Consider the following 16,472-nt stretch of genomic DNA (forward strand, 5'->3'; position numbering starts at 1 on the left):
TGCAAGATAATACACAATGACAGGGAAGTAAGAGAAGACAATTTGGTAAAAATAGCATTTTGGCTTCTGGTAAATGAACCTTTATAGGCCTTTGGCTCCTTGCAGTTTATAAAACTAATGCCACAATGACTCCTTTGGAACAACCTTTTGATGTCTGGCTTTGCACGCTTCAGCAAAGAAATCCCGCATCTCGACATGAAAACAATCCTGGGTCTGTGTCTGGCTCATTATAAATCTCTCCTTCAGCTCTACAGAGGAAAAAGAAGTGGTCCAAATCTCTGAGGCTCAAGAAGTAACCGCCAAGTGCTAATCCTCACGGTTCTGGAGAAGGCCTGGCACCAGCACGTGCCCCATGCCTGGCAGTTGTCAGGGGTGGGCTTTCCATTGTGACATAGATAGCCAGGCTAGACACTGCATGAAGTCCTAGGAAGACACATCACAGGAAACAAAGAAGGTCCTGGCCCTCTGGTGAGCGTATGCCTGCCATCTGTGTAAACTACCTTTAGTGAAGAAGCTACTCACAACAGCCATGTTGCACTCTGATTTCTGAGCCTTCCATGCTTGCTACATGTTAGAAGGACCTGGAGATTCTGTGTGTATTGTTCAAGAGATCAGCACATGTCTGAAGACCATTCGAGTCTACCAAGCCTATGTACCTGGCTCCACCACTCTGGTGTGTGCATCTGGTTACCAATGGGCCCAATGGCTTTCGCAGAGCAGTGTATGATGACAAAATGCCCTTTGGCAGAGACTAATTCCTAAATTCTCATCACCTGATAAGAGATCTACAGGTCATCAGGCATCTGTCTCCTCCCCTACCCTTCATCCATTGACCCCCATCATGGTATAGCCTACTGTACTCTAAATTCACTTATTTTTCCTCCCTGTAGAAAGGGCAGCTTCTTCAAAGTGCCTGCGTCTGTGGTCGGATGTGAATTGTTAGATTTAAAACATTTCACTTTGAAAGGGAAGTGGATCCGAAATGACTTACACCCATGAAGATGGGGCCTCGTGTGGCTTCAGAACTTGACTAGCACAGCTCTCCACTTGATGGAGGTATCACAGAGCTCGTCAGGGCTCACTCACAAATAAAAAGAAGGTGGTTCAGTGGGGGACCTGAGTGTGCTGACAACTGCCGTTATCTGTAAAAGGTGGGTTATAGACACAGGGATTTGAAAGACCCACCCGGTAGTAGATGCTCAGGCTAGTCTCCACACTGTCACTGTTCTGTGTCCCCATCTGTCAGATGACATCTAGTTATGTGTCCCCACCTCTCCTCACAGCTTCCTACAGGTGTGCTGTGACTTGGATTTGTGTGGTCATTTTTCCCATCATTCCCTATGTTCACTGCACCCAGAAACATCCACTGAGGGTTAACATAGAAAACACAACAGAATGCTGGACCTTGAAGCTCCAACAGAGCCAATAGACAACAGAGTGAAGCCGGGTGCTGTCTTTTTCTTTAAGAATGAATGGGGAAGTATTTAACTGAGAAACACTGAATACCTGGTGTGTCAGTCAGTGCTCTGCTTCTGTAACAAATGCAGGGATGAGTCAGCAGAGAAGGAGATGCGTTAATTTTGGCTCAAAGTTTCAGAGGTTTCCATAGCTGGTTTCCCTAGTGCATGGGCTTGTGGGGAAACAACACATCATAGCAGGAATGAGAAAGTGAGAAGGCTGTTATCTCTTAGTGCTCTGGAAGCAGATGAGAGACCAGAAGAGCTGGATTCCCAGCATCCTTTTCAAGGGCATGCTCTAGTGACCTAATTTCTTGTCATTAGGCCCCACCTCTTAGCATTCCCTGACTATCACAAAGGCACTGAGGGTTGGTACCAAGTCTTTAACACCCTGGCCTTTAAGGGACATTCCATACCCAAACCTTAGTAGCTGTTGATCAGTACAGATACTTAATGTGGAACAAACGATCCCAGGAAATACAATGTACACTCTGAGAGAAAGCAGCTCTCTACAGCTCCCAGCAATGGTGAGATCCACACACAGAGGCCCTGTGAAGGAGACCCTACAGTGAAGGCTGGATGAACCATTGCCTGCCTGGGAATACTGACTGGCTGAGGAAGGGAAGCTTTCTGGTTTCCACCGATAAAGACAGGCAAATTAAACAAAGCAGTCACTGCTGCTCCCTAGTCAGCTCTGATCGGGGAACCCTCCCTTGCTCAGAAGGGAAACAAGAAGCATTGCAGCTCGCTCCTAAGCTGGAATGAAGACATTTCCCCTGAGCCGCCCCTGTGAAGCAAAGCAGACACTTGGCACTTACAGACATAATCTGCACGATCTCTGTGCAGAAGGCTTTTCTTAATGACCTGCAGTCAAGGGAGAAGGGCAGAGAACAGATCAACCCAGTTGGAGTGGCTTAAGATGGTGGAGACAGGAGACTTAGGGAGGAGGTGTGGAAAGCCCATCAGCAGCCAAGATGTCTTTCACAGCCCCAGCGTGGACACCAATTACCATTTATAAGTCTGCAGGGCTGAGAGTGAACGTAAGAAATGGGAAAACAGAAAAACAACATGAAAGCACACAGAGGTGGCCAGAGAGCAGCCAAGAGGATTCAAACGCAGAGCCGTCACACCGCGGGAGCAGACAGCAGTCCCTCGCCACAAGGATGTGCCATTTATTTGTTTAGCATGTAATAAAAAGCACCCATCTTGCTGATACTGAGAATCTGATATGTTCCCACAGTTGACATGGGATCGTTTCCTGGACCCCTTGTGTATTTCCTTTTTATATCTTTCAAAATTTACATTACTGGCCTTTTACAGCCTGCTTCGCAGCGTCATGGAATCTTTTCAGGAATAGAGCAGCATACGGCTCCTCCAGGCAAAACTGAGTCCAAGCAGTCTGATCCAGCTAAGGTTGAAGACATTGCAGAGTTAGAAGCAGCTCAGTCTGGTGCTTCCCTTTTCTCTTCCAGGAAGTTTCCCTCTCTCTTCCAGGAAATGTCATCAATGTCATCTTGGTCCTACTTGTACCGGCTGAGCATCATGGCCATGAAGCCCTCCTACACAAGGCTGTGCAGACAGGATCAGGCTAAGCTCCAACCTCGCAAGGCACCACTGGGCTGAACTTAGACCCACCTCCATTCCATCTTCCTTCTCAGCCAGCACCTCCATCCACAAGGATGCTTTTAAAATGGGAAAGGGAATCCACAGTATAGCATTGGGAGAAAACACTATGAGAAGACTGAACCAGTGTGTCACGACACCTTATCAGAAGAACCCAGGCTGGCCTGAATGGCTACAGGAGAAATCAAATCAAATCTGAATTTTCCGACTGCTAAGAGAGACAGAGGCGTGTGCTCAAAATCCTGTAATCAGAAAACAAACAAACAAGTTGTAGGAGGTTAAAAAAGGGAAACAGGTCCCATCACTGACTAAAAAGAAGTGAGTTCTCTGAGAATTCCATATATTCATACAATATATTGTGATCATATCTACCCCCCACTACCCATCCAATTCATTCCTATTTCACCCCATGTCCACATGTTCATAAGTTAGATATGTTAGAATGGTATTGTGACACCATCATATGTTAGATATTAGAATGGTACTTGTGGTTATGGGGATTTTATCATTTTTTTCATGCTTAAGTTTTTCTTTTTTTAATTTATTTTTTATTGGATATTTTATTTACATTTCAGATGTTATCCCCTTACCCCATCCCCCCCCCAGGAACCTCCTATTCCATCCCCCCTCCTCCTGCTTCTATGAGGATCTACCCCCACCAACCCCCTCCCCACTCCTACCTCCCCAACCCTCAAATTCCCCCACAATGGGAATCCAGCCTTCATGGGACCAAGGATCTCCTCTCCCACCTATGCCGAAGAATTTGAATTTTCAAGAGATGCACATGTAAATAACTGTCTGATATTTGTACACAAATTTTATATTGAAATAGCTGCATTTCATTTGCATACAAGTATAATTTGCATAGACTTTTATAAAAGTTAAGGTCAGGTGTTAATGGATGACTAACTGTTGAAACAGAATGCACATAAACTCAAAGTTCTTTTATTTGGGAAATAATTAAAGCTTTTTATTTTTATTTAAAAAAAAAAAGTTTAGAGAGAGATCAGGAATCTGTTCTAAGGTGGGTTAGTGACAAGTACAGGGAAACTAGAACCCCTTGAAAGTTTGAAAAGCATGCCAGGCACTAGTGTAAATGGCCTCTCTATGAAAACTGTGGCTGGAAAACACTGCATTTGTGTAAGGTGTCACTGGAAAACCATGGGCCTCTGTTACCACGTACATGTGTCTGTTGCCTTTGAGCCAAGACACCATCCCTCCCCTCATTGTGGGCTTCTGTGTTCCCTACCAGCTGGTCTGTGGGAAACTGGAGCACATGCAGCCGGACATGTGGTGGGGGCACCCAGAGCAGGCCCGTGCGGTGTACACAGAGGGCACGCTACCGTGAGGAGTCCATCTCAGCCAGCCTGTGTCCACAGCCTGCACCCCCTATTCACCAAGCCTGCAACTCTCAAAGCTGCCCACCTGCTTGGAGCACTGGGCCCTGGGCAGAGGTAACCACGTGGGCTGAGAAGGGGCAGTGGCTGGCCCACACATCGTGGAGCGCCTTTGCTGAAAGTTTTCTCACTTGCTCTCTTTGTGCAGTGCTCTCGGACCTGTGGGAAGGGGTGGAGGAAGAGAGCAGTGGTCTGCAAGAGCACCAACCCCTCAGCTCGAGCCCAGTTGCTGCATGACACTGCTTGCACTTCAGAACCCAAGCCTCGGACCCACGAAGTCTGCCTGCTCAAACGCTGCCACAAGCACAAGAAGCTGCAGTGGCTGGTATCTGCCTGGTCCCAGGTATGCTCACCGGATTCCATTAGAGTGGGATCAACCTTGACTCTCCCAGCTGCCTGCTTCTGTCTCCTCTACCTTCACTGTGTCTCCTCACACTGTCCAAGTTCGGTTTCCTATGCTTTGAGCCAGACACTACCCTGATTCATGTTCTCGTATCAATCCCCTCACTGGCATCCATGCCGACCTCCCTCAATGTCCCTTCATTCCTCACCATGATGCCTGTAACTGAAGAATATCCTTGGGCAGATTAGAGAGAAGATGTGCTAATTCAGAAAACATTTCTCAAGGTGGTCTTGATGGGCAGCCAGCTTACGTTTGGAGAAAGGCTTTAGGTTGCTGAGCCACTGGCTGTGTAGCCAGCTACAGTGTAGGCGTAAATGAAGGGCATGTCCTCATCCGTACTGCCTGGCAATATCCAGACCCCACACAGGAGGACTAGCCATGAAGATCTGAGATTGGAGTATAAAGGCTTCCTGATTAGTTTTGGACTAAGAGAGGCCTAAAGGGCCTCAGAAATCTTACCACACCAGCAGAGGATGTACTGCCTACTTAAAGTATTAAGAAATCATTGTTCTATTCTGAGTTCCAGAACAGCCAAAGCTGTTACACAAAAACACTCTCTCTCTCTCTCTCTCTCTCTCTCTCTCTCTCTCCTCTCTCCTCTCTCCTCTCTCTCTCTCAAAGTAAAAAGAAAGAAGGAAAAAGGAAAGGAAAAGAACAAAAGGAAAGGAAAGAAATGAAAAGAAAAAAAAAGGAAAGGAAAGAAAAGTCTATTCCCCAAGGTCAAACAGTCACCTTCCTGCAGTAGCTAAGAAAGAAAGCCAATACTGTTCTTGCTCATATTTCTCAGGGAAGAACTTACTATGGCCCATTTCCCCACACACCTCAGGCAGTGCTTTGATTGGGGAGGAAGCTGACCCCCTGGGTTTTGCACCTGAGACAGTTTGTCACTGAACACTAAATGCAGCATTGCCTTCTGGGTAAAATAATCGTGCAGCTGCAGTCAAGAACCTAGGTTCCTTTTCACCCAGAACAAATGGATACCTGCCTCTGGGTGGATTTTCACCTTTATTTGAAAAGCTGCTGGGCAAACCTCTGAAGCTTGGTGTGAAGAAGAGCAGGAGACAGGCTGCATACTCTATGAACTATGTACAGGGAGAAAATCCTTGACATGGAATTAAAAACACCACAGTCTCTCACACACATATACATGCAGAATGTGTACACACACACACACACACTATAGAATTGTCTTCCAGTGGGAACTCTGTCTCAGCTAGTGGTCCTGGGGCTGCCTAGCATTGCCAATATATCCCAACAAAATCCAGCTCTTCTCTCTCTCTCTCTCTCTCTCTCTCTCTCTCTCTCTCTCTCTCTCTCTCTCTCTCAGCTGGGATCGCTGCTGCAGATACCAGCACTGGCCTGCGGTAATAGGATATTGCTCTCACAAGTCATTTCTGCTTATCAAATGCTTCAGCCTCTTCTGTCCACATGTCAGTCTGTCTAGGCCTCTCTGCTCATACAAGCTTCTGAAGGATCACTCAAGCTTGGTATGTATCCCAGAGGGAGCAAATGCTCTCACCCCCGTGCCTGGTTGCTTTCTTTCCAGGAACCACTCAGGTTTCTAGGGAAGGTTTCTGAACTTTGGAATACTCTAAGGGCCCATATTGTGGCTGCCGAGGGTGGGGGCAATACAGGGAGCTGTGATTCATTCCTCGTCTTTGCTCATAAAATCACTCTGATGTTATCTGTGACAGGCCAACACTTAAGAGTTTTCAGTAAAAGTGTCCTGCAATCATCCCCATGTGGTTTCTCTATGGATTGCCCCTATTTATTACCCATAATGCCATGCTTCTAAGCTCAGCTGGTTTTGTTCTTGTTTTGAGGCAGGGTTTTAAGTTTGTCATCCTCCTGCCTCAGCCACACAAGTTCCTTTGACACAACACTCAACCCTGTTTGCCATCCAACTCCTTAGCCAGGAGTTTCTTTGACCCAACACCCAACCCTGTGCCACAACACCCAACTGCATGCCATGACACCCAATCTCAGATTTTTTTTAACGTTGGATATTGCAACACCTTTATAAATGCCAAGGCCCAAGCTATGAAACATCTATATGTATATAAGTGTTAAAGAAGTTTCATCAGGGGACACTTCGGTCATTGATTTCGCTCAAAAGCCTTTCTCTGGGCTCTTCACAGTGCTCTGTGACATGTCAGAGGGGGACACAACAGAGAGTTCTCAGGTGTGCTGAGAAGTACATCTCTGGAAAGTATCGAGAGCTGGCCACGAAGAAATGCTTGCATCTGCCAAAGCCTGACCTTGAACTGGAACGTGCCTGCGGCCTGATTCCCTGCCCCAAGCACCCTCCGTATGCTGCTGCAGGGCCCCCAAGAGGCAGCTGGTTTGCCTCACCCTGGTCTCAGGTAAGCTATGCTCACATTGGGAGGAGGCAGCTCCCTGTTGGGGTGCATTCTCTAAAGTGCACTGAACCCTCCTGGTCTTTCTCTCCTGCATGTGGGTGGCCCCTCGAGGGAGGGTGTGGCTTACTGAGGATAGACTCCACATGCTGCTGAAACTTATTGGGCCCCTGTGTATCATTGTAAATGTTTATGCTGTCAACTGCAAGGAAATGTAATACTCTTGGTAAAACCTGGGCAGAGATCCCCAGAGATGGGTGTGAATGGAAAAAGTATGATATCCATAATAAATCAGCAGTGGTTGGTTTATAGCTAACCAAGAGGCTGTGAAAAGGAGATGGAGATTTTCACATGGTGCCTGGGTCCTAGAGTAGCAAGCAGCCTGGACTGAGGAGCTGCAGGGTTCCTCCAGGGCAGTGGTTCTCAACGGTGGGTGGTGACCCCTTTAATGACCCTTTCACAGGAGTCACCTAAGACCATCGAAAAACACAAATATTTACATTACGATTCACAACAGTAGCAAAATTATAGTTGTAAAGTAGCAGTAAAAATAATTATATGGTTGGGGGGTCATAAGCATAAGAGACAGTATTAAAAGGTCACAGAATTAGGAAGGTTGAGAACCATTGTTCTAGGGGTCTTGGCATACCCACCCCTTCTCCTCCTTACCCACAGCCTCACCTCTGCTGTGACTTCCTACCTATGGTTTGCCTCCTCCATGTCTTGTTTCTACCTGACTTCTGGGCACTTGAGTCCCTTGGGCTTCTGTTTCTCAGACCCTGGGTTCTGCATGTCCATCACTCACCTATGCTCTGCCTCCTCACTCATTGCCTGGGATTGGGTTCTGCATGTCCATCACTCACCTATGCTCCGCCTCCTCACTCTCTGCCTGGGATTGGGTTCTGCATGTCCATCACTCACCTATGCTCTGCCTCCTCACTCGCTGCCTGGGATTGCGTTCTGCATGTCCATCACTCATATGCCCTGCCTCCTCACTCACTGCTTGGTGCTTCCAGATTGGGTAAACTCAGAGCTGCTGAGGCCTGCATGTAACTGATGTACCTCCAGCCACCTCTCTGAGCTGCATCTACTCAGGATTGTCCTTTTATGCCACTCTGTTCTAGTAGCCAGAGATGCACACAGCCCAAGACACTCTAACACACACACACACACACACACACACACACACACACACACACACACAGAGACACACACACACTCCCAACTCACTTTCTCTAGCTAGGCCTTGTCTCCTAAAACTTTCATGGTCTTGAAAAACAGTGCCACCTATTGAAGATCAAATGTTGAAACACCCTGTGCAGGATGCTTTACTTTGAAACTTCAGAAGTGGCTGTGGTTAACTCTTCAGCCTGGTGACCTCATTCCTAGTTCCAAAGGCTAGTGACTGTTTTCATGTATTATAAGTTTCTAAGGATAATTTGAGAGCCAGGCAAACTCACTACTTACTACAGGCAAAGCAGTGTCTGTCTTCACAGTTTTTCCTGAAGAGGAAATAACTGTTTGCAGGAATAGGTGCTGGATCAAAGCTCAAGAAGTAGACAGGGCCTGTGGTTATGTGACCCACATGACTAGTGGAGTTGACCAACCCAGATGTTCTACCCCAGCCCCAGCAGGGATCAACTCTATAGTCTGGGCTCTTCTCTTGGGGTGTGTAGAGGATTATCAATACTTTACTTGACCCAAACCTAAAATCTACTGCACCTCTTCAATAGCTTTGGTGGCTCTGAAATGCCTGGTCTGTCTAATGAGTCATTTGTATCAACTGACTACAGTTTATATCCACTGTGATTCATTTGTTGATGCAATACCATAACCTTTAAGGAGCAAGAAATAGCTTATGTTGTATGTTTGCCACAAGCATTTGTAACTGTGACCCTGCCCATAAACTGTGGAAAATTTTCAAATTGGAAAAATTTCAGGTAGTAATGGACGGTCGGTGACTGGCTGACCCTCCACTACAGGCAGGTTTAGTCTTACCCCAGTTAAAGGACATTGCGATGGTTTGCTATCCGGGATCAGACTCAAAGGGTTTTGTTTATCCTTTCAGGTTATGATGTACCACAGTATAGGGTTGACCTAAATCAGTGAGGACTGAGGATCTGGTGGTTCCCACATTGGTGGGGGTTGGGAACAGCTTAAATGTGATCACCTGTTAAACTTTACTCACTTCACATGTCAGAGATGAGTATTTCAGAGCTTGGAAGATGAGCTTGGAAGATCAGGTCCACCTCACTACCAGGGTAGTACAGGTTGTTTGAGAAGGTCATTGACTATGTGAGGTGAGCAGCTATGTCACTGATGACACTGTTGGCCTCATAGATGACAACTATGACTAAAACCCTGTGACAATTGTAGAGAAGGAGAGGGGAACACGTATAGAGGACTCAGTCTGTGCCACCAGCAGATTGTTCTGTGGACATCCTGAGAAACCGTGGGAAGATGGCAAAGTGTTGATGTTCTAGACTCTCCACTGAACATTCTTCCTCCCAAAGTCTGCTGTCATTGACTTGGCCACAGCAAGCATCCAACTGAGTCTTCTGGCCGCTGCTGGCTCCCTGCCCTCCAGCCCTGGGGCTGCTGGCTCCCAGGAGCCCCCATGAACATCTTATATGTGTGTAAATGGGAGACCCAAGAGCTCTGTGATGAAAATCCTGAACATGCAGCTAAGTCTGAAGCCACTATGTTTGCATACTTGATAAAAACAATTTCCACATTTTCCCTTCCCTGGAGAGAAAAAGAAATACACACTTTCTAACTTCATATTTTCTTTTCATCTCCTTGTACACTGCAGTCTTTATCGATTCAGAACATTGCCAAAGTTTTGAGATGAACATATTGTTTTCTTCAGTCCAGTGTTGGGAAGTTGAGAGGCTGCTTCTTACACAAATATTTTTCTCCCCATGGGAAATTCTCAAATTCTATAAACCAGGAATGGTGCCAAGCCTGAAACAGAGAGGGTGGGGTGACTTGGAGGTGAAGGTATAAAGTTGGTGTTGCTGAGGGCCTGAGCACCCACTGCTTCTGCAATGCCAGGTTGAAGACCACATGCTAATCGGTGGCTTCACCAGGAACCCCAAGGCCAGGTGCTGGGTCCCTGTGTCCATCAGTGAGTGCTGAACACTGACAGCACAGCCTGATACAGGAGTGAGGGGTGATCAATAGTTGTGAACGAAAGGAATCTATCAGTGGGAGAGCACATCAAACTAAATGTTATAGTTTTAAAACTGCAAAGTGTATCCAATCTGTGGCCCGCAGCCTGCAGACGAGAGCTAAGAATGCATCCCAACTCAGAATCACACCATATGTAAAACGATAGATTTATTTTTATCCATTTTACATCCTGACCACTGTCCTGCTCTCCCCTCCCATCGTCCCTCCCCCCACCCATTCCTCTTTTCCTCTGAGAGAGTGACAGTCCCCCTGGGTATGCGCCCCACCCTGGCATAGGCTTTATTTTGGTAGCTTGATTACACAGTTTTTTCAAGAGTTGGCCTTGTAGAAGATACTATGAAGCTGTGTTATAAGGTTGGACACATTTCACTGTCATGCTGAGTAGAATCCTGAGCTGAACAGGAATCGGTTGTTTAAAGAATGAGAGGCAGGTGGATAAAAATAGCTGCAGATGTCCCCTGAGACCAGGCCCACTGCTTGTTTCAGTCCTGTTTACCCATGCTCAGTGGCCCCTGAGCTGAATGGGGGGCTGGAGGGCTAACAGGCACAGATCGAAGAACAAAGGTCTGGAGGGAGCTTTTGCTGCATGACACACAGTGGGAAACCTGCTGACCCACCCGACCCTGGGGGCACTCAGAAACAAAACATGCAGCTGCCCAAAGCATTGTTTGTTCTGGTTACCATAGTTACAAGTTAAAACTGAACTGTGGGTGACTTTCACTGATCTTAAAGTAAAGGAGTATAGCTCTAGGAACTGTTCCAGTCATAGGCTTCGGGGCCTGACAGGGCTTACTCAAACAGGAAGAAAGGACAAAATGCAAATTTTTCGAACTGAGATTCCCTGGACTGTGTGTCTAACTTCCCTCCCTCCTCACTGGGGAAGAGAAGGTGATTTGTTTGATGCAATACTAAATGCTGGTCCCACTGAATCTGAGGTCATCCTGAATACTCTGATGGTAGCAGGAAGCAAGGCCAAGTTCAGCATCCAGTTGTCTGACACTGGTGGGCTGTTGTGGTCAAGGGGTTGCTAGTTCCTCTCCTGATGCTCTAGTTCCCTGGAGTGAAGTGGGACAGCTCCAGTGTGCCGCCTTGACCGTGTGGGTGAGCGACAGGATTGACTCACGCATGTCCTGAACTTTAACAGTATGATTCCTGCAAGTTAAGCAGCGGTTCAGTTCGCCTGCCACACACCAGGACAGCCCAACTGAGACCTGACCTCATCTTCCAGGTGTCCCTTTAATTGCACACATTCCTAACATACTTGAGCCACCAGTCTTGCCTAAAGACAGCTGATATCATCCAGTCTAGACCTGTGCTGTTTTCTTTCTTGGGTGAACTACTCTCCGAGGACCCACGAGAGTTCCTCTGCCAGTCTTGCTGTGCATCTTGACACTTTTGTCCACAGCTAGTGTCACAGGGTTCCTACCTATGCAGTTTTTGAGACATGTGTCCCTTGGCAGCTAGTGAACACTGATCTTTGCAGCTCATCCTCCATTCTCCCTGTGTGACTGATGATTCCAGTACTGAGACACGCGATGCCAGGAAACCTTAGTAAAGGCTGCAGCATTACATCCCCACCTGAGAGAATCCCAACAGACCAAGGTTCTCTTGATCCTCAAGAAGGGTGATGGCAGCCAGGTCACAGAGTATCCACCGCATGGGCTGGTTTGTGGTGCTCTAGGAGACGGCTGGACATACACCCCAGTGCATGCTGGAGGAAGGGTGAGATGGAGCTGCCGTGTCTGCATGGTGGCCAGCCACGACCTCACTTCAGGGATCTCCACCCTTGTGCATGTCGATCTACCTTCTGATGAGTGAGCATGCCAGTGGTTGAACTGAGCTGACATCCTGGCAGCTTGTGACTGTTGTGTGTGACTTTTGCAGTGCACAGCCAGCTGTGGGGGTGGTGTGCAGAGGAGGACTGTACAGTGCCTGCTGGGAGGACAGCCAGCCTCAGATTGCTTCCTGAATGAGAAACCTGAGACCTCCTCAGCATGCAACACCCATTTCTGCCCTATTTCAGAGAAAAGAGGTAAGTGCCAGAACCACTCCACTGGACCTGGGCAATTCTAGTGGTGATGTCAAACTTCTGGAGACATTCCTTAAGCAATTTCAGAAGACAAAGGTGCTGGCTGCAACACCCTGGAGTTGGGGCCTTCCCTTCTTTTCTCCTCCTTCAGTTTTACAATGAAATAGTCACAAGGCTATTCCTGTTACTCCTATCCCACCCAAGAAGAGACGGAGCCTTTTGTGATGTCTCTCTCCTTTATTTATTTATTTATTTATTTATTTATTTATTTATTTATTTTGGTTTTTTGAAACAATGTTTCTCTGTGTATCCCTGGCTGTCCTGGAATTCACTCTGTAAACTAGGCTGGCCTCGAACTCAGATGCCTGCCTCTGCCTCCCAAGTGCTGGGATTAAAGGCTTACGCCACCACTTTATTTATTTATTTTATTTTATTTATTTGTATGAGTACACCGTAGATGTCTTTCAGACACACCAGAAGAGGGCGCTGGATCCCATTACAGATGGTTGTGAGCTACCATGTGGTTGCTGGGAATTGAACTCAAGACCTCTGGAAGAGCAGCCAGTGCTCTTCACCACTGAGCCATCTCTCCAGCCCGTCTCTCGCCTTTAAAAAGCATATCCTTATCTTTTTTTTAATATGCTCTTTGTGATTATTAGAAAGACCATTTTTAACAACAGTAACCTTGAAATAAACAAAACCTCCTTATTCCTTGGACAGACTCTAAAAGCCGTACTTGTGTACATGCAAAAGGCCTTAGGCAATGGACAAACCTAAATGCCCTGGATGCCTGGGCTGAACCTTAGACCAGATCATCTGGGAGGCAGCCTGAGGCTCTCAGCTCGTCCTGAGAACCAGGTGGATGGCATTCAGTTGGTGTCCGTGTTTTATATATCCTGAGTGAACAAGGAGTTGGATCAGTGCATTTAGCACAAGAAGGACCCCAGTTTTGTAGAAAGGGATTTATGAAAACAACTGTCCTGCAAGACACCTTTAACACCTCATATTACTAACTGTCTGCTTGCTGTGACCGAATACTTCACAGGAAGTATCTTCAGGGGGTTGGTTTCCCCCTTCACCTTTGGCTTACGGTACCTGGGGACACAGTCCTGGAAGTAGGGGTTGGGGGGGGGAGGAGAGCCAGGCCTAGGCTCTAAAGCCTCAAAACCTCTCTCCTCTTATCACCTACCTTTTCTAGTGAAGCTCAACCTCAAAAGGGAACACCTTTAACAACTAGAAACCAAGAGTTCAGACAAAACAGTCTCTAGGCCAGGTTTCACATTCAAACCCAAACCAGCCTGGAGGGGAGCTCTTCTTTGGCAACAACAAATTCACTTTTCTTTGTGCAACAGAGGTAGCTGGTAAGAGTCCAGTGAAACTCATCCGAGTCTCGGGCTGACATGCAGTGTGCTTATTTCTAGGCACCTTCTGCAAAGACCTCTTCCAGTGGTGCTACCTGGTACCTCAGCATGGGATGTGCAGCCACAGGTTCTACAGCAAGCAGTGTTGCAACACCTGCTCCAAATCCAACCTGTGAGCTGGGACCAGTTGTAGTAACAAGAAGATGTCCCTGTGTCAGAGAGAGGCTAGCCCCGAGAGCTGTGCAATGTGCACTGGGATACATCCAAAAAAAAGAAAAAAGAAAAAGAGAGAGACAGGAGCTGGAAGAAGGACTGTGGGTCTTTTGACCTAGAGTGAATTCATGTGTTTCTGAGTGTGGGAACACATAACAGCACCCACAAAGACATGTTCTGTTCTCCGGTTGGGTGGGGAAGTGGGGTCCTGCAGGCTGGCCTCCTGCACATGGATGAGAGTCGATGCTATAGTGCACAGGAAGCAGCTTTCCTCCATGTTTGCATTCAGCCAGATCAAGGTCTAAAGACAGCCAGATGCTAGCTAGCAAATGTTGGATGTATTTCTTAAAAGAAAAAGACCAAGAAATCAGGAAAATGTTCATATATCTGCCATCCAGCACACCGGCCTTCCTCCTAATTGAAGACCCCAGTTTCATCGCCAAAGGTTTATGGACCTTGAGGGGCAGGTACGGGCTAACTCTTTCCTGCCCCAGTGGCTCCTGGAATAAATACCTGCAAGGGGTAGGAGGGGAGGCTCTAATATAGGTCTTCGCATACTTGGAAATAGAAAAACAACATTTCCTGCTAAGGTGCTTTCCGTACTTCCGGTCTCTGATTTCTGTACTTCCGGTTTCTGAGCTGGAGGAACAACTTCGATACTTTGTCGTCTTCCTCCTCTTTTTACAGTGAGTTCCTGTCTCAACCCGTTTCTCAGTGTTCTGTTTTAAATGAGGGATCAGAAGCACGGGTTACATTAAATCTAGGTGTCCCCGGAAATAAGGGTCCCCTGTAATAGAAATCACCCAAGGGGCCGCTGTTAATGTTAAGCCGTAGGCTGTGGTTTGTGTGTCTAGAGGTTTTAAAATATATTCTATAAGTTTGATTGCTTCTGAGCTAAGAACAAAGGCCGATAGCCTTCAAAGGAAAGGCTCACAGCCACCTCCAAACTCCCTTCCCATCTCCCTCAGTATTGGTGCTTTTTTCTTGTCTCCCCTCCTAGGGCCTTCCCAGTAGGAACCCAGATATTTATATTTGCCGAAGTTTTATAATAAATTTTATATTGTATGCTGTGCTTTGGAACTGCTTCATGTTTTTTTTCATGATGTCTACTGCTGAGGTGAAGGCATGGTGGGGAATACCAGGACAGCAGTCTCTAAGACGGTTCTAGAATGTCATTGAAAAACTGTGATTGGCCTACGAAAAAAAAAACTCTCCACTCGTGTGATGGAGGAGAAGAGGGCAGATCTGCAGGAGAGATGGGCAGGGGTGGGTGATGGAGGGTTTGTGCTGTGTGAGAGCATTTATTCAGCAATCCCTACTGGCTTTATTCGGAGCTCTCCTGAGATGCAGAATGCACAGAGGTACAGAGAGAAGAGAAGTCATTCAAGAGACTGCTCACTGATTATAGAGCTCACTCACCTTGAGTTCCGGAGCGGAAGCCTGTAGTCTGGAATCAAAATAGATGCCGTCAATATTTAGACTGAATCGCCTAAGAGAATAGGTTGCAGACTGAGGTACTGCTTCCATTCAGCCTGGCCTTTAGTCCACTGTGTAGCCAAGAATGACCATAAAACTCTCATCCCCCTGCCCCTACTCCTCAAGTGCTGAGATTATCAGGGTGTGCCACGAAGCCTGGCTTATCATGTTCTAGGAATGGAACAATAGCTTCGTCCCTTTATAGTAAGCCTTCTACCAACCGAGCTACATTTTCAGCATTGGACAACTCTTCGGGGAAAACCTCTGTTTTGTTCTGTAGAGCCTCCAGCTCATCTGCTAAGGCCAACTCATGCTGGAACATAATCTTCCTTTAAAGGCTATTAATTCAAATGTTCATCACATCGAGGAATCACTTTTACGGAGCACGGTGTCTGGCATTGATTTGACCAGCACATCACATGCTCTGGCCAAATTAAACAATCAGAATGACCAACCTAGCACTCCCCTTGGCTCAGAGCTATCCAGCCTGAGTCCAGGCCCATAGGAGGCCACTGCTGTTCCTGGGATTGAAGCAGACCCCTTCGCACAAGGGATTGTCCACTAATCCATTGTGGGAAAGCCAGTTCCCATGGCTGGTCCACTCACTCAGGTTGGTCTGCTTCACTTGCAAAGGACCTCTGCTGCTGCAGGGGCATACCACAGCCATGAGTACAGGCCATCTTATCTACTCATGTGGAAAGAGTCCACAACCCATTTTACACACAAATCAAGAAAGAAACAATATAGTGTTCCCTGAAGAGACAGACCAAAACAAAATTATATAGGATGCCGAGGAATTTGAATGACATTCCAAAGCCATAGGTCTCCAAGTCACAGCCTTATTCATTCCCCAGTCCTCTAAGGCAGTTCTCCAAGGCCCTGCCAACAGAGCAAACTTCTAGGAACCTGTTATCATCTCCATATGTGACCAAGATATGGTCCCTGTTCCACAAGGAGATAATAT

General features: G+C 46.9%; 1 protein-coding gene across 1 annotated transcript in view; it reads left to right on the forward strand.

Moving 5' to 3' along the window:
• Positions 1-15,105, forward strand: part of Adamts16 (ADAM metallopeptidase with thrombospondin type 1 motif 16) — a 118,929-nt gene extending 103,824 nt beyond the window's left edge. The window contains exons 19-23 of the mRNA XM_034523493.2: positions 4,333-4,534; positions 4,626-4,820; positions 7,019-7,243; positions 12,314-12,461; positions 13,880-15,105. Coding sequence (XP_034379384.1) covers positions 4,333-4,534; positions 4,626-4,820; positions 7,019-7,243; positions 12,314-12,461; positions 13,880-13,995 — 886 coding nt within the window. The 3' untranslated portion in view covers positions 13,996-15,105. The remainder of the gene's footprint in view (positions 1-4,332; positions 4,535-4,625; positions 4,821-7,018; positions 7,244-12,313; positions 12,462-13,879) is intronic.
• The last annotated feature ends 1,367 nt before the right edge of the window (positions 15,106-16,472 follow it).

Source organism: Arvicanthis niloticus, chromosome 19, assembly GCF_011762505.2.
Source record: "Arvicanthis niloticus isolate mArvNil1 chromosome 19, mArvNil1.pat.X, whole genome shotgun sequence".
In the NCBI taxonomy this organism is placed as follows: domain Eukaryota; kingdom Metazoa; phylum Chordata; class Mammalia; order Rodentia; family Muridae; genus Arvicanthis; species Arvicanthis niloticus.